This window comes from Salmo salar, chromosome 19, assembly GCF_965601325.2.
Source record: "Salmo salar chromosome 19, fSalSal1, whole genome shotgun sequence".
NCBI lineage: Eukaryota > Metazoa > Chordata > Actinopteri > Salmoniformes > Salmonidae > Salmo > Salmo salar.
Window position 1 is genome coordinate 30,926,186 of NC_138309.1, and position 17,656 is coordinate 30,943,841.

At 45.0% G+C, this 17,656-nt stretch overlaps 1 protein-coding gene across 6 annotated transcripts in view; it reads right to left on the reverse strand.

Moving 5' to 3' along the window:
- Positions 1-356: 356 nt before the first annotated feature.
- Positions 357-17,656, reverse strand: part of LOC106578677 (arf-GAP with SH3 domain, ANK repeat and PH domain-containing protein 1) — a 74,796-nt gene continuing 57,496 nt past the window's right edge. For 3 of the 6 annotated variants that reach the window (XM_082965689.1, XM_082965688.1, XM_082965693.1), the window contains 16 exons: positions 17,215-17,402; positions 15,084-15,217; positions 14,794-14,885; positions 14,242-14,428; positions 12,836-12,921; positions 12,013-12,128; positions 11,813-11,880; positions 9,498-9,605; positions 9,077-9,311; positions 7,351-7,419; positions 6,284-6,421; positions 3,284-3,362; positions 3,085-3,149; positions 2,457-2,959; positions 2,074-2,196; positions 357-1,750 (listed from right to left, as the gene is read on the reverse strand). In XM_082965689.1, coding sequence (XP_082821815.1) covers positions 1,676-1,750; positions 2,074-2,196; positions 2,457-2,959; positions 3,085-3,149; positions 3,284-3,362; positions 6,284-6,421; positions 7,351-7,419; positions 9,077-9,311; positions 9,498-9,605; positions 11,813-11,880; positions 12,013-12,128; positions 12,836-12,921; positions 14,242-14,428; positions 14,794-14,885; positions 15,084-15,217; positions 17,215-17,402 — 2,266 coding nt within the window. In that variant the 3' untranslated portion in view covers positions 357-1,675. The remainder of the gene's footprint in view (positions 1,751-2,073; positions 2,197-2,456; positions 2,960-3,084; positions 3,150-3,283; positions 3,363-6,283; positions 6,422-7,350; positions 7,420-9,076; positions 9,312-9,497; positions 9,606-11,812; positions 11,881-12,012; positions 12,129-12,835; positions 12,922-14,241; positions 14,429-14,793; positions 14,886-15,083; positions 15,218-17,214; positions 17,403-17,656) is intronic. The other 3 variants (XM_082965690.1, XM_082965691.1, XM_014157767.3) reach the window with 3 other exon arrangements.

Below are 17,656 nucleotides of genomic sequence, written 5' to 3' on the forward strand. Positions count from 1 at the left end.
TTTTGAGTAAATTACGTTTATTTACTCATATCTGCTGTCCTGTGCCTGATTCCTCTACACAAGCTTACACACAGACCATATTACAACTCCTCTGGAATGACTTAAGGAATTGAATGGCCTGTTGCATTTTAGACTGCAATGTTGAAATGTGCAAAAAGCTTCAGACGGAAGTATTTTACTTTCACTGAAGTTCTGTACATTAGTAGCGAATCTTGTACAACTTTTTCTTTAGAAGTGACTACATAAGTGTTAGTTTCTGTACATGCTGTTCTCGTTTTGCATTAGTATAATTAAGGCAGCTAGGTTGGTGACATTTATTCTTACTATTGGCATATAAAGAAGGCAACTGATTCAAATCCATTACAACAAAACACTTTAATACAATGGAATGATTGGGGTTGATATTCCTTTACATGGAGTGTAAACCAGAGGAATTAGTCAATGGGGAGTAAAGAACACATCTATCAGTTCCATCTATTTGCAATGACCTGTCCAAAAAGTACTCCGCGTTCTAAGGATAACGCTGGGCTAGGCAAACTCTATTTTTGCTCGACTGCCTCTTTCTGGATGAATTTGAATGTCCACACCGGCTACATCTTAGTTTGTCTAAACAGTGGCACTTATGACGTATCCCATGTATAAATCCTGATTGACTTAACCCTGTATGGGTTTGAAGTGTCAATGGACATTTGTTCAAATCTCTCCCTAGGCCATCTGAGAATTCTCCCCAAATATTGCTTAGACTGACCTCATTAACCTTCCCATGTACGCATGAGTGTTAGTAGCGATCAGAAGTGGTTCTTCAAACCCTGAGTGGCTTTTTTAAATAGCACTGCTCAATTCCAGTCATGTTTCTACCATGCACAGAAAGGTCTACATAGTAGGGTGGAGATGACTGGTCACACAGTGAAACGGTGTTAAGAGGAGAGAACTACTGGTGACCTGTGAGGTTCCACAGGGGCTTCTTATATCCCACCATACAGTAGCAGCAGGTGTGATACTGAAACAATCCTAATACATGTGCACCACAAAGCGAGCAACGACAAGGAATACACTGAATTAATACTTATTTCATCATGAGTTATCATGGTAGGTTTCAGTTGGAGACATGAGAATCTCTTCAGTCTAATGGGGTGTAGGATGACGAAATGGTGAGAGACGAGTGACATGGTTTCTTTCATATTTGTCCTTCTCCAGAAATGCAAGCAATGATATCAGTGATGACCACCAGTAAAATGATTACAGATAATATTCAAACACGGCTGCCCTGATATCTGGCAGGCAGAGAGCACATGTATAATTGTACATGGTTGTACAATAAAACATGTATATACACACACACACAGAAATATATATATACATACATATATATATATATATATAACACACAGTAACAGCATGAACATAGACTTTAGGGTAAGTGCTAGGTTTTGAGAGTGGCTATGGTAGCCATAGGCCGTGCTCTAAGGTTAAGATAATACTGGTAAGAATACTCATTTTATTTACAACATGGATGTGCTCAGCATCCAGTGGCTAGTTGAGCCTACTTGGGTTTCTTGTGTTTTTTTTTTTAGCACACTGGTTTCATATGTTGTTACAGTAGCTATTTACAGAACAGGGATACTACTAGGGGTGAGGGTGGGTGGGGGGTTATAGTGCAAGCCTCATCTGGCTGTCATTCACTTAGGATGTGGACAAAGGACATTGGGAACGCCCCTTTCCTTTCCGTCTGCCCTTCAATGTGGCCGATCTGAAAGGAAACAGAGAGAGAGAGAGAGCGATAAGGTGTTAGGTGAGGGCAACCGCACTGAACAGTGTTCTTGTTCAATGTTTAGCCTGCAATAAGGTCTGTTTGGCTGTGAGTACGGCAAAGTTGTAACTAGTTAAGGTAACACCAGGGAGCCTGCTAGGTTGGGACTAGTTTAAGGTAACACCAGTGAGCCTGCTAGGTTGGGACTAGGTTAAGGTAACACCAAGGAGCCTGTTAGGCTGAAAATGGGTTAGGGTAACACCAGTAAGGGTGTAACAGTTTAAGTGTAGCACCAGTGAGCCTTCTAGGGGGCCGTTACTCACCCACCACTCCCCGTCCTCCTCTCCTGTCACTATGATCACCTCTCCCTCCACAAACGTCAGCTCGTCATCGTTGTCAGCCTGGCAGTCATAGATTGTCTTCACCCGCCGAGATTTGGTCTTCCCCTAAACACACACATGAACATTACCAAAATGTCACTAGAGACAAGTCAATAGTATGTGGACTGGTCTGGTTGCTAAAACATTCTGTGTTGTGACCCACCAATTAACAATGCCACCACAACCCTGTCTGTGGCCTCAACCCAAGAGGAACTGGCCACAACCCACCAGTGGGAACCCACTACTATTTGCAGAACTACCTATTTTACTCAATAATACCAGAAAAGCACTATGGTTTCTGCTGTGTGTCCTTGAGTGAACTTTACCGTGTTGATCTTCCGGGGCAAGGGCACTGGTGTCTCTGGAGCACACGCCGGGCTCCCATTGGTGTCCTCGCTGCCCTGGGGGGACGGGCTCTCCGTCTCTGCCTGTTGATTAGCCACCGGTGAGTCGGGGGGCTGGGCCTTCGGCGCAAGCTCTCCAGGGGGTGGTCTCGGAATGGGCAGATCTGCTGCCCCTGGTTTCAGATGGCCGTCTTGGGAGAGCTGAGGCTTGGGGGGTAGGTCTTTGAGCTGGGGTTTGGGCGGTAGGTCCCCTAGCTGGGGTTTGGGTGGGAGGTTGGAGAGCTGGGGCTTGGGGGGCAGTTCTCCAGGTTTAGGGGGCAGTTCAGAGAGCTGGGGTTTGGGGAGAAGGTCCCCTAGTTGGGGCTTGTCGGGAAGGATGGCTTTTGTTAGGCATTCAGGTCCGGGAGGGGATTTCTGGAGCACCTCCGGAGGCAGGCCAGGTTTGTCCATAGATGGGTGTAGGGTGTCGATCTTACGCAGTGCCACTAAGAGAAGAACCAGGACACAAGTACTATATTAAACATATGCTGACTCTAATGCTGGGCCATATGCCACAAATAATGTGCTCCCACTTTCAGTTATAGGCATTGCTAATCCCATTTCAACGTACCTTTCTGAGGTAGTTTGGGTAGAACCCTTGGACCAAGTGTAGACTTTGTGTTGCTAGAAGTAGTGCTAAAAAAACAGATGGTTATATGAAGTTAATGAAACATGACCATCAGATCAAAACTCTCAATCTGGCTATTATACCTAAACAATATTCTGGAAAATATTCTAAATGCCTGCATCCAAAATGGATGTCTATGTACCTTTGCTGCTGTGGAATGCCCTCAAACTTGTTGGATAAAGGTGACATCTTGTTCGCAGGAGGAGGGGTGGAGTCACTTCCTGAAATATCGAGATGGTTGTGAAAGATGGAAATATGCTGCTCTGTGTCTATACATAATAATATATAGACACTAATAATATATTCAGCCCTATATTTCCCCAAGTCCCAAAATGGTCACCTAAATAAGCACAGCTTGTATGTTGGATTTAATTCTCCTTATTCAATTGTTACTATTATAATTCATAATAATTCCTTATGATTCGTATGTAAAAATATTTGAAGTCCATCTATACATAACGTATTGGTATGCAGTGCATTCGGAAAGTATTCAGACCCCTTCAGTTTTTCCACATTCTGTTACGTTACAACCTTATTGTAAAATGGATCAAATGATGACATAATGACAAAGCAAAAACAGGTTTTTAGAAATGTTTGCAAATTTATAAAAATCTAAAAAACATTTACATAAGTATTCAGACCCTTTATTCAGTATTTTGTTGAAGCATGTTTGGCAGCAATTACAGCCTTGAGTCTTCTTGGGTATGACGCTACAAGCTTGGCACACCAGTATTTGTGGAGTTTCTCCCATTCTTCTCTGCAGATCCTCTCAAGCTCTGTCAGGTTGGATGGGGAGCGTCGCTGCAAAGCTATTTTCTGGTCTGTCCAGAGATGTTTGATCGGGTTCAAGTCCAGGCTCTGGCTGGGCCACTCAAGGACATTCAGAGACTTGTCCCGAAGCCCCTTCTGTGTTGTCTTGGCTGTGTGCTTAAGGTCGTTGTCCTGTTGGAAGGTGAACCTTCGCCCTAGTCTGAGGTCCTGAGCACGCCGGAGCAGGTTTTCATCAAGGATCTCCCTGTACTGTGATCCGTTCATATTTCCCTTGATCCTGACTAGTCTCCCAGTTCCTGCCCCTGAAAAACATCCCCACAGCATGATGCTACCACCACCATGCTTCACCGTAGGGATGGTACCTGGTTTCCTGCAGACGTGACGCTTGGCATTCAGGTCAAAGAGTTCAATCTTGGTTTCATCAGACCAGATAATCTTGTTTCTCATGGTTTGAGAGTCCTTTACGTGCCTTTTGGCAAACTCCAAGCAGACTCTTATGTCCTTTAGGTGCCTTTTACTGAGGAATAGCTTCCGTATGGCCACTCTACCATAAAGGCCTGATTGGTGGAGTGCTGCAGAGATGGTTGTCCTTCTGGAAGGTTCTCCAAAGCAGAACTCAGAGTGAACATCGGGTTCTTGGTCACTTCCCTGACCAAGGCCCTTCTCCACCGATTGCTCAGTTTGGCTGGGCGGCCAGCTCTAGGAAGTGTCTTGGTGGTACCAAACTTCTTACATTTAAGAATGATGGAGGCCACTGTGCTCTTGGGGACCTTCAATGCTGCAGAAATGTTTTGGTACCCTTTCCCATTTGCTTGTCTCGGAGCTCTACAGCTCTATAGCCATCACTAACACAGAGAGGCTGCTGCCTACATACAGACTCAAATCATTAGCCACTGTAATAAACGGATCACTAGTCACCTTAAAAAATGCCACTTTAATAATGTTTACATATCTTATTTTACTCATCTCATATGTATATACTGTATTTTATACCATCTATTGCATCTTGCCTATGCTGCTTGACCATCACTCATCCATATGTACATATGTACATATTCTTATTTCATCCCTTTACATTTGTGTGCATTAGGTAGTTGTTGTGAAATTGTTAGATTACTTGTTAGATATTACTGCATTGTCGGAACTAGAAGCACAAGCATTTTGCTACACTCGCATAAACATCTGCTAACCATGTGTATGTGACCAATAAGATTTGATTTGACAATTCCTTCAACCTCATGGCTTGGTTTTTGCTCTGACATGCACTGTCAACTGTGGGACCTTATATAGACAGGTGTGTGCCTTTCCAAATCATGTCCAATCATTTGAATTTACCACAGGTGGACTCCAATAAAGTTGTAGAAACATCTCAAGAATGGTCAATGGAAACAGGATGCACCTGAGCTCAATGAGCTCACCTCGAGTCTTATAGCAAAGTGTCTGAATACTTATGTAAATATATTTGCAAACATTTCTAAAAAACTTTTTTCTCTTTGTCATTAGGAAAAGGGAAAGGGGGAAACCTAGTCAGTTATACAACTGAATGCCTTCAACTGAAATGTGTCTTCCGCATTTAACCCAACCCCTCTGAATCAGAGAGGTGCGGTGGGCTGCCATAATCGACATCCACGTCTTTGGCGCCTGGGCTAATGTTTGATGCGAGAAAATTATAATTCAATCCATTTTAGGCTGTAACGTAACAAAATATGGAAAATGTGAAGGGGTCTGAATATACTGTACTATAACTGGTATACAAATACATTGCTGTACCCCAACATGCAATTTTTATAGTAGAAGAGGTAGGGGGCTGAGCTTTCCATTAGCTACCATTATGGACTATTATGAGGTACAACAGCTGTATGCTAGGGATCTGGTATTCCTCAGGTAATGATCAGCATTTTCTTCCATACTAATGATGTTTGAGGACATTGTCTCACAGCAAGAGGAGACTGTAATATGCTGTTTGTATTTCACATGACAGACAAGACAAAATAATAAAACAAAATGATCTGACATCTAACACATACATTAAACAGGATTGCCGTCACACAACAAAATGATCAGGCTGTGTCTGTGTCATTCATAAACAACACTGAAACACTCTGGTCATGGGGAAAATATGGTTGGAAACCTCAATACTTGGACAGATATGGGTAACTCTGGTCCTGTAGGGCCTCAGTGTGGGTATGCAATTAGATTGACCTTAGTTCAATCATGTGTGCTAGTGCTGGGCTGGACCAAAGGCCTGCACACACTGCGACTCTCCAGGACCAGAGAGTTGAATGTATTATAGATCATGTCCTTCTAATAAAGACGACCAAGAAGTATTCAGATGTGCCTGCTTGGGTCTGGCCACAGAGGGAGGACTCACCCCCGGATAAGCCCCCTCTACTGTGAGAGAGCGGGCTGGGCGGGTCAGACAGGGTGCGTTTGTGCCCAGGGGGGGGGGGCGGAGGCCTCTTCTTAGACAGGGTGGAGCTGCCTCCAGGGGTGAGGGTGGAGGGAGGAGCTGGAGGGGTGACAACATACAAACTCATGCAGTGAAGGGACAGGCGATGGACACCTGGGATACCAACAGGAAGGTGAGGGGCTGGGGAAGGTAGTTTGAGAGGGAGGTGTCTTGCCATCAGGACAGGGTTCAACAAAATGGCTGGACAACGTGGGGGAGATATGTTAACACAACATCAATGCAGGTAAAAAACAACATACTGGTGAACAGAACAAATCCTGGATGGGAATACAGAGAAGATGGACAGAGAACAATGTATATGTATTGTGTGTGTGTCGTTTTAGAGGTGTTTTCCTATCTTTGTAGGTGGGTGTACACCACAGGAGGTGGGTGGCATCTTAACTGGGGAGGAAGGAAGGGCTCGTGGTAATGGCTGGAGCCGAATAGGTGGAACGGTATCAAATACACCAAACGCATGGTTTTCATGTGTTTGGTGCAATTCCATTTACTCCATTCCAGCCATTATTATGAGCCGTCCTCCCCTCAGCAGCCTCCTGTGGTGTACACACTCCTGAGATTCTGGGACCTACGGTAAGTTATCCCAAAGCAGCTAGTCCCATTCCCAGCAGTGTGTAAGCCTGGAAACAGACGTTAGAAGAATGTGGCTAATAGAGAACTCAGCCAGTCCGAGAGGAAAGTGAAGCTGCATCCCAAATGGAACCCTATATCCTACCTATATAGGGCTCTGATCAAAAGTAGAGCACTACATAGGGAATATGATGTCAACACTTTACAGCTCAGGGGTGGTGACATGTCACAAAATGTAATGAAACTGTGGGTAAGTAAAAAATAATGAACCGCACTTCTACAGTGCCATTGTTACAAGTTCAAGACGCCACCACCCTTATTTTTACTGGGACGTAAAGTTCTACTAGTACAACTGCACAGCAACTGCACAGCAGGACAAAATGTAAAAACTGGATATTCACTGATGTATGGTCGAGTGCCAGCCAGAGTGGCGTAGTGCGAGTGAGAGCCGAGGAATGCCAAATGGGGCGCTGAAAGAGAAAGAAAGGATAAAAACAGAGAGAGAGAGAGAGAGAGAGAGAGAGAGAGAGAGAGAGAGAGGGGGATGAAGAGTGTGGGACAGAATCTATGTCAAGCTCAGAGAGCTTCTCCCACACACTGGTTTGCATTTGAAATTACACCCTTTTCCCCATGTAGTGCATTACCTTTGACCAGAGTCCTTTGTAGACCTTGGTCAAAAGTAGTGCACTATATAGGGAATAGGGTGCCTTTTGGGACGTCGACAATATAAAGCAGCCGATAAAATCTTATCAGTGACAAGCTAAGTAAAAGAGGAGAAATCGCACCAGCAAATGCCTAAGCAAGCCACTCCAATGACCACTTAAAAAGAGAACTGCGGGTAAAATCTCTTGTGGGTAAAACGAAGTTGCTGGTTTTCTTAGTTTGTATTGTAGTTTGTATTGGCTTCAACAATGTACTGTATTGTAACAAGGATATAGTCGTTTGTATTGGCTTCAACAATGTACTGTATTGTAACAAGGATATAGTCGTTTGTATTGGCTTCAACAATGTACTGTATTGTAACAAGGATAGTGAATAGTAAACTGTGGTGTGAGTGTTTGTGTTCTAACTCCTGTCTTCAGGGAGGAATGTTATGGTTCATTATAATTGTGCTGACTGCTGGTTGCCTCCTGAAGTCTGTTTGTATACTGTCAGATAGTGTTGATGATAAGGAAGTGTGCTGGTCTTCGTCCCAAATGGCACCCTATTCCCTATATAGTGCACTGTTTGACCAAGGCCCATAGGGAATCACATAGGGCTCTGGTCAAAAGTAGTGCACTATGTAGGGCATAGGGTGCCATTTGGGACGCACCCCTGGATTCCCAAAATGAAGCATTAAAATGATCAGCCGGGTGTATTATCCTATCTGGCTGTGTGCGTGTCCACTTCCCCTTTCACGCCCACCTCGCCTGCAGCCATCATTTCCCGGGAGGTGCCTTGCTTGTGTAAACAGTCTATATGACAGCCGCTTCCCACCCTGATTGACAAAATACATTCCTCTCAAGGGTGTGTGTGTGTGTGTGTGTGTGTGTGTGTGTGTGTGTGTGTGTGTGTGTGTGTGTGTGTGTGTGTGTGTGTGTGTGTGTGTGTGTGTGTGTGTGAGAGAGAGAGAGAGGAAAAGACGAATCATATCAGCAACTTGGTTAACTAGTGTTATGATAACAATGTTTTATACTGAGCAAAACAGTAAACCGTATTACTGTGTTATTCCTGAGTACCAGTGTTAGAGATAAGAGACAACTTGCAAGTCTCCATACATGTAAATGCTAGCCAACCAGACAATATGGCTGAGTATCCAATGAACATTCCACAACTGGCCACACAATTTGCATTTGCATTTGCATTTAAGGTAGAAATTTGCATGAACATCAATGCAAAAAGAGGAGATAGGTCAAACATGATCTCATTATATCTCCATGTATCTTGTCATGCTTGTCACACTGATAAGAGTGCTCCGGGTTGAAGTTTCCCCTAGGTACAGATCTAGAAACAGCTTCCTCTTTCCCCATTCCTATCCATAACCATGAGTGGGAAAAATGCAAAACTGACCAAAGATCAGCGTCTATGGGCAACTTCACCCTACACTGATAAGAGTCTGGGCCTTGGCCAATCACAATCAGGTCTCACCTTTGCCCTGGTTCCTGGGGGGCAGAGGGGGAGCGTCGGCCACAGGGGAGGAAGAGGAAGTGAGGTCGGTGGAGGCGGAGTACATCTGGTTGGTGATGGCGCTGTAAGACATGCGCTGCTGCTTGTCCCGGTGGCTGATGAAGCCCGGCAGAGACAGCTTGTCATGAGGAGACATGCTGGACGCGTGGCAGAAACTCTGCGGCCTGGGGGAGCGGTCTTTCTTGATGGGACTAGGCTGCAGACAGAGAGGGGGAGAGAGAGACAAGAGACGAGGCGTCAACTTGGGAACTTTGACTTTCACATAGGCCTAAATCATGCATTGATGTCAATGGGAGATTGGTGCAAATATTGAAACTCTGCGTGTTGATTTCAAGGTGTGTGCTATGTCCAGACGTGTGTGAGCGTCAAGTCCCAGTCCGACCTTGTCATCCAGATCGTCATCGCTCTCGTCGATCTCATCAAGCCTCAGGCTCCACTCATACTCCACGTGGATGTGAGGGTAAAACTTTCCCGCTGCAGCCTGCAACAGCTGGGACACACACGTACACACACACACACACACATTTTGATTACTTTACCTGGATCCACAATGAAACAATAAAATACAGAGGAGGACCTAAATGTTTAATAGGTTATAGAAATAAACACACTGCGATTATACTCCACAAAGCAAGTCAGTCGAAAGGAACTGTATTTTAACCAACAATCTACCACAATGAATAGATTACGTCAAACATGAACAAGAATGTTGTTCTTTATTTTGATGTGCAAAACATGACATAATATCCTTGATGGCAAAGCACCAACTTAGGGTTTTCTGTTACAAAGTGCCAATGGTAACCTTACACCAGTAATGGTTTCATCTCTGGGAGAATCTCAATTGCATTTCCTTGACTCATCGTGTGCTCTCCTTGTCTCCTTCTCAAAACCCATTGGAGGAAAATGTCAGAGGGGAGGAACCTTTGACTTTCTTATACTATGTGTTTTGAGAAGGAGACAACGAGAGATTACTTTTTGGGATAGCTGCCGGTGTGGCCATGAGATGGGGGTAAGATGGGGGACAGGAAAAAAGGAGAAAAGTGGAATATGAAATGGTGGATCACACAGAACTTTTGGAAGAGCTACAGAAGGAAATTGAACGTGACGAGAGTGAGGATTAAATAATTGCGATGGCAGTTGTGGTGAAGACCGCCAAGCTTGAGCCTCGTCTTGATGATGACAAAGATGAATCTGGCCCAGTGGGAATGAGATTTTTGGAGGGAATGGGTCCTTGCCTTCTGGCAGATCCATATGTGGCGTCAGGTTGGGTAGAGAAGAGGTTGAGGAAAGTTGGGTCGGTGAAAGTGAATCGTGTAGATTTTTTGCGTTTTTGCCGTCCAGATGGCGCGTGCGCTCTGCTATATGCGACTGGGAACAAGAACTGTGACTTGCTTTCCTCTCTGGAGCAGGCCGCTGTTGAAAGGAGTGATAACTGGAGTGGTGTTAAGTGTTGAGGAGGATCAACTGAAGTTGAAGATTCTCCGTGTCTGTGACGACCGCCGTTTGGTGCGACGTAGACCCGATGGAGACTGTGGTGAAACAGAGAATACCGTTCCACTCATTCCGCTCCAGTCTGTACTACTGCGTTTTGATGCAGAGTTTTTACCAGATAAAGTCAAGTTAGGATGTGTCAGTTATCCCGTGAGAGCTTTTGTCCCGAATCCATTACAGTGTTTTAGGTGTCAAGCTTATGGTCATGTGATGTGGCAGCAGCTTGTAGGGAGGAGATTCCTAGATGTGAGAAGCGTGCAAGAGGACATGAGACAAAGGAATGTGTAGTATATCTGAAGAAAGTTGTGTATGTAAACTGTAGGGGTGCCCATGGTGCTGGAGATCAGAGGTGTCTGGTGAAAGAAAGGCAGGTTGAGGTTGCCAGGATCAGAGTAGTGCAGAAGATGTCATATGCTGAGGCAGTGAAGAGAGTAGTAGAGGAAGATGGGTCCAGGGTGAGAGATCCTAAGAGGTTCCCTGTGAGTAGGCTGAGGCCAATAGAGAGTGATAGGAATAACATGTGCTTAATTAAGATGAGTTTTTGGGCGTTCATGGCCATGGTCGTCAATTGTACCGCAGGAATGGAACGTAAATCACAGAGGATAGATGTTGTGGTGGCAGCTGCAGAGAAATACTTGGGTGTGCAAGATTTTACGGCAGAAGAGTTACAAGATGTTTTGAACGATAGGGTCCCGTCCTCCCAAGCTGCTGGCCTGGAGTAGGATCAGATAAGGCCAAAGTAGAGTAAAAGTGGTGAGGTTTTAATGGGTGTAGGGTTAGTTGGTAGGGCAATTTTTTCACAAAGTGTAATGAATTCATACTACAGAATAGTAGGCTGATACACAGCCAATACAGTAGGTGGCGGCATGCACCTATGACATTTGTTTGCGGACCAAAGAAGAAGGAGGAGGCGAGGAGAGATGGTGCGAGGAGTCAAGGAAACGCAATTGAGGTTCTTCCTCTCTAGTCACTACAGCCCTGGGTGGGCCTTTGGCTGCTGCCCTCTAGTGTCCAAAAATGTGGTGGTCAACAAGTCCCTTCAATCTATACCCGTCTACTGTGCTGCTACAGAATCAGATATAGTGTGGATACTACTTCAACAAAGAACAGGATTGCATCTTTGGGTATTGCTATTAAATAATACAAATAGCCAAACATATAGTGGATATGGAGCATATTGGCTCATGTTCACAGTGAGATACTTACTGCCTCCTCACACTGACTGTTCTTCAGTCGCCTGGCAACTTCCAGTGCCGTCTCACCATTCTGATTGGCTAAAAGAACAGGCATGAAATTGGTTACACATGAGTCTGACACATTCCATCAAAACTCAATTTTGATTGAGAACAGGCATGTTCACATAATCAAAGTGTGTGTGTGTGCGTGCATGCGTGTGTATTACTCACTGATGTCAGTGGCTGGTTTGCCCCTCAGCAGTAGTTTGAGGCATTCGTGTTTCTCGTACATGCAGCAGTAGTGCAGGGCAGTGTTTCCCCACTCTGTCTGCTTATCCAGGTTCCCACTGTGACACAAACACACAACAAGGTCATGTCACGGTCACACCCCAGAGGCTCTTTTACACAGAGGTAAAGGTGTCACATTATCATTCACTCTTTGATCATAAGAAACAAACAGACATAAAAACATCTAAATATACTTGTAAGCCACACTAGCGTGTTGACAGGTCAGTGGTTGGTCCCCATTTTATCTATCCTCAAATGGAAAACAATTCAGCCAATTTGCAAGTGTTAGCATGAAATTGTGAAGGTAGACCTATTAATTACTGAGGATCCTCCATTTCCCGGTCTGCCTGAGGGGCAGCGAGGCAGGGAGTAAACCATCGAGAAGACTGAGAGGATTATATTAAGGCGGGGAACAAGTGGCTGCCTGACCCAGTTCTGTTTGCCTTGTGGGAATCTAAACTGTGCTGAGCTCTACCCTGCTCATCTTCCTCTTACAGTAGTGGAGAGATGAGGAGAGAACACTGGCTTCCATGAAGGTATTCCATCAAAATGTCACATTTAAGACTTCATTTTACATGACGTAATGGTGGAATTACTATTTATTTATAGTATTCTGTTATATTTTTGAGTAATTGAGCAAGACAGCTTATGATGTTGTGAGTTTTCACTGCTGTTAAAATCCCATTTCCAATCAGAACAATGCTTCACGTATGGCATAATATGCTTATTTTCACTTAATTTCACATTCCCTTATTTGGCAATTTACCTGTTCTGCACGAGGAAGTCGACCAGGTGCAGTGAGGTCTGGTCAGCAGTGCGCACAGAGTAGTGGAGTGCAGTCTCTCCGGCCTCCTGAGGGGGGCGATCCCACACAGAAAAAGACATGCAAGACATCATGGAGAGAACATCTCTCTCTCTCTTTCTCTTTTACAGCATTTAAAGAGGCTGCAGACAACAAAATGGCTCCTAAAATGTGCTTCTCTCCCCCCAAGGCAAGACTGCGAGCGTGATGCGAACATTTCCATGACATAGAGAGGTTTGGATGTACCGATGCCGGTAGCAGATACTGAAATGAGGATTCAAGGCTGGCTTCAGTCTACAGCCCGCCCGTCCCAATATGAACAAATGCCACCACCACCTCCCTGGTCATGGGTGAACTATTCCACACTCACACTTGCCGAGATAATCAGCCATCAAGTCGTTGAGATTTCCCCTGGTGGATGTATCCTTCAAGCAGCATTCATGTTGCGTCTCCTGGTACTCTTTTCATTGAAAATGACTGGTAGCTATGTCGGTAATTATCTCTCCAAGTGTGAGTCCCCAGAAAGGAAACTTATTGGGAAGAGTATGCATACACTGACACAATAATACCAACTACTAGGAGTACAGCTGGGGTATCTGTTTGGGTCTCTGTCTGGGACCCTCGCTGTCTGGGACTCTGGGTAATGAGCTATCTGCTGAAGACACGCAGCCTGCATCCCAAATAGAACCCTATTCCCTTGATAATGCACTACTTTTTACCAGAGCCTTGGCCAGTGCACTATAAAGGGAATAGGGTGCCATTTGGGAGAGAGACTCAAATCAGGTTCACTGACAGACAGGAATGTATTTGATATCAGTGAGTCAGCCTGGACTGGGAGCTCTGCCTGCCTTCAAACAGAGTCAGTGATACATCCCTGGCCACTATTCCCTATAGACTACTTCTGAGAGCACACCGCATCGCTACGTGGGTCAACGTTCGGTGGGCCACTGTACTTATAGCTCAACTGAGTGACTTTACTCGTTTGAGCAATGTTGTCTTGTCCAACATTGCTTAGTAAAGGGAGTAGAAAACGCAATTGCTCTCTGTGGACTGCTCATTACTGCCCATATACAGTGCAGCCTCCTTACAGGCTCAGTACAACCTACTATTTCCCTATGAAACAGTAGACTTCTGCTCATATTGTCAAATAATACCCACCATACCAAATCAGGGCCTGCATTCAAAGCATCTCAGAGTAGGAGTGCTGATTTAGAATCAGCTTTATTTTGGGTATCATAATGAATAAGATTATATGGATAGGGGGGACCTGATCCTAGATCTGCAATCCTATGAGACGGTTTATGAGTATGGGCCCTGATCAGGTGAGATGAGATAATAATACAGTCCAGGGTCTATGAGGTCAGACTCACCTGTCCACCCTCAGGCAGGGGCTCCATTAGCTCTACCCCCTCAGCGTACACCTGGATGAGAGACAGCAGATCCCTGGACTTGACCGCCTCACACAGCTCGATAGTCTTAGCTGCCGAGGAGGTACAGGTCTTCCGTGCAAACTTGTGGTCCACATACTTAGCATTGATGAACTCCTTCCTCACTGTCCTGTAGGAGGGGGAGAAGGGGGGGAGGAGAAGAAGAAGAAGAAGAGTAGTAGAATAAAGAGATGGAGAGGGTTTTGGAATGTTTGTGCGGATAGCTTTTGCCATAGAGATCCTATAATCCAGTTTCTAGCAAGAATGTTTTCCTGACCAAGATGGCCATTTTTTGGCCAAGTTGCTAGGATGCCCATGCCCATTCTAGTGTTATATTTAATTATGTGGCTTTTCCTGCCAGACACATCTAACTGCATATAAGCTCAAGCATACACCAGATTATGCATCCAGTGAAGGTGAGGTCAAATTTCTATGGAGTTTCTAGTCTCTAAGCAGTTCATGTAGTTGTTGCTATTGATGATGCTGTGTACTTACATATCACTTGAAGAAGTGGGCTTTGGTGAGGGACAAGGAAGGTTCCCCTCCATTATTTCATTGAAACTACTGTTCCCTACGTTCTTGGCCAGCTGTGAAGGAAGAGAGACATTTGCCTAAGTATCAAGTCAACATATGAATGTTAAGATGCTCGTAAGCACTTTGCTTTAATTGTCGTAATCATAATCACATCGTAAAATAAAGATTGATTTATTTCTAGCCTGTTTTTGAGTCTATTTTGTATGTTGATTTACTGTGAAAAAAAATCTAAACGTATTTTATTTACTCACCAAGAGTTCAGAGGTGCCTAGTTTATCTAGCTCCATGGATTGGATGCGTGAGATGTGCACTCCCATCTCCCGGTGGATACCAGAGCACTCGATGCAGGTCAAGATGCCTAGGTTAGTGGACAGCCATTTTGGATCTAAGGGCACAGACAACATGACAACATACGTTTGTTGCACACAGGCTTGTGGATAGCTGTCTTGGCTGTCTTGTACAGACGTTTTGGTTCCAAAAACAGAAATATAGATATTTTTTGTACTACCATAAACATACAGTATATATTTGAAATCCAGAATGAAAATGCTGAAGGGGGTTAAGTATTATAAGTACTAAGCTGACGTGTTATTTCAGGGTGGTATTCATTAGGCTTCAAATTAAAGAAAATGGACTGAAACAGGGAATGACAACCTGAACTTGTCCAATAAGAAATAAATGTTTTCCATTTTGTTGCAAAACGTTTTGCTACGGTTTGCACTAAAGTCCACCATCCCCATCAATGTAATCAGTGGCAACACACAGCACACAACACTAGAGGGCCTCGGCAACCCCAGGAGCACCAGCCATACTGACTGGACTACCAGATCCCAGCAACTAGAATACATTGCATCATTCTGTGTCAAGCAGAATGCCTGAACATGCTCTGACAGCAGAGCTATGTGGTGGAGGGCTAGAGAAGCTTTGAGCTCTTCCCTGTAAACCACTACAGCGACTGACACCACAGCCAAGCCTGAGTGATGCAACTTAAGGTGGCTTATACCCAGCCTGATATCAAGCCTGAGAGCCATACGCAGCTGCGCCGATGTAAACAAACTATCTTTACAGATGGCTGAGTGCTGTTAGCTGCTAAGCTTGCTAGCGTGTCTGAATTTGACAGGTCTGTGGCGGACGGACGGGTGGAAGGGTGTCAGAGGCGATGAAACATCAATACAGCACACGTATGATGGCAAACTGACTTGCCTAGTTAAATAAAGGTTACATCAATAAAAAAAATAGATGGCCATAGAGATGACAGAATGCACAGGGTGGGGTGAGAGCTCTAGAGCTGCAAAATAGTTGCCACTAATACTCCGCTAGAGAGTTGTATTTAGACCGGACGGGGTCAAAGGAGCACCATAAATGAGCCTGCAGTACACTAGCTGGAGGACTCGTTTTAGGGCCCTGTCACAGCCAGGGGTCACTCTACACAGTATGACAGTGTCGCATAGCTACAAAGGAGCAGCTTGGTCGACTGGGAGGATGAGAGCAGCTTAGCAAGGCATCAGAATGAAGTAGAAAGCATCAGAGAGCAGTTCAAATGTGGCTCCCAATCTCCCACTGTGATGCCGTAACTTTGGGACGCAGCCTGTGTCTGTTAGCATGCTTAAAACAACGGGTGTGGCTTATGATGGCCAGACCGGCGCATTATCGACCTGTTAAATGTGAAATGAACTCGCTCCAAAGAGGGGGGGGATGTGTGTGAATTATGTAACACAGTGATGTAATGATGTTGATGTTGCAAGAAACACAGGTTTATTTGTCGCTAGCAGCCTGCTAACTCCCTCAGTGGGCTCTGTTGTGTTTATGCTGACAGAGGTGGATAGGGTGATTAACTGAGGCGGTGTGTGTGTGTGCGTGCGTGGGCGTGTGAGTATTGGGGGAGTCAAAAGGCCAGGGTGTCTCTGCTCTGGGGAGTCTGTTTTTACAGCAGGGGAGGATCAAGTTGGAGGAACAGGGGCCAGAAAGGGCCAACACCACTGTTATATCAAGAATACAGAGGCCCCTGATGCTGCTGCTTTGCTGCTTGCTTGGGTAAAGACATCAGGCTGGCTGCATAGCATATCTCAGGTGTCACCTACTGAGCGAGATAGGGAGCAGCCATGACAGTGCAGAACAGTGGATCGATGTTGGGCTGAGCAGGGATTTCGGAGGGACAACCTTGAAGATGATGAAGTACCTATAGGGGTGTGTGAGCTCAAGGGCGAGTTAAAATGCTGAAGCAAAGGTGTTGTTGTCTTCTCCTATAACAAGGTGAATGGTGAGTATGCACAAAGTAGTGGTATATAGGGGATGATATACAATATGAGGCCCTTGGAAATCCATAGAGGTGGTGGTCAAACACACACACACTCACACATAAACATTGTACTGTATATGCACCTGCAGCGCCACAGTCACAGCAGACTTCGTTGCCAGGGATGCGCAGCACGTCATCTATGATGGCTTTGGTCAGGTCCTCGAGGCCGTCGTCTCCTCCTCCTCCTCCTCCTCCACCTCCTCCGTCCTCTCCTCCACAGAATGCCATGTTCAGAGCCTCCTCCTTACTGTTGGATAGCACCGAGATCCAGCTACACACACACACAACACATACACACAGAGACAGATACGCAAACAGAGAAACAAGTTATTACAGAGCAAGGGTGTTTTAAAAATGTATGAGAATTGTATATAGAAGAGTGCATTTTGGGGATTTCTGTGTACATAAGCCTCTTAGGTAGAGGCTTTTAGACAAGGGGATGGGTCAACTCCAACTCCATCTGACAGTATATTCTATACTGTATGTATTAATATGTATACTGTATTATCTTGAGCCCTTGACGTT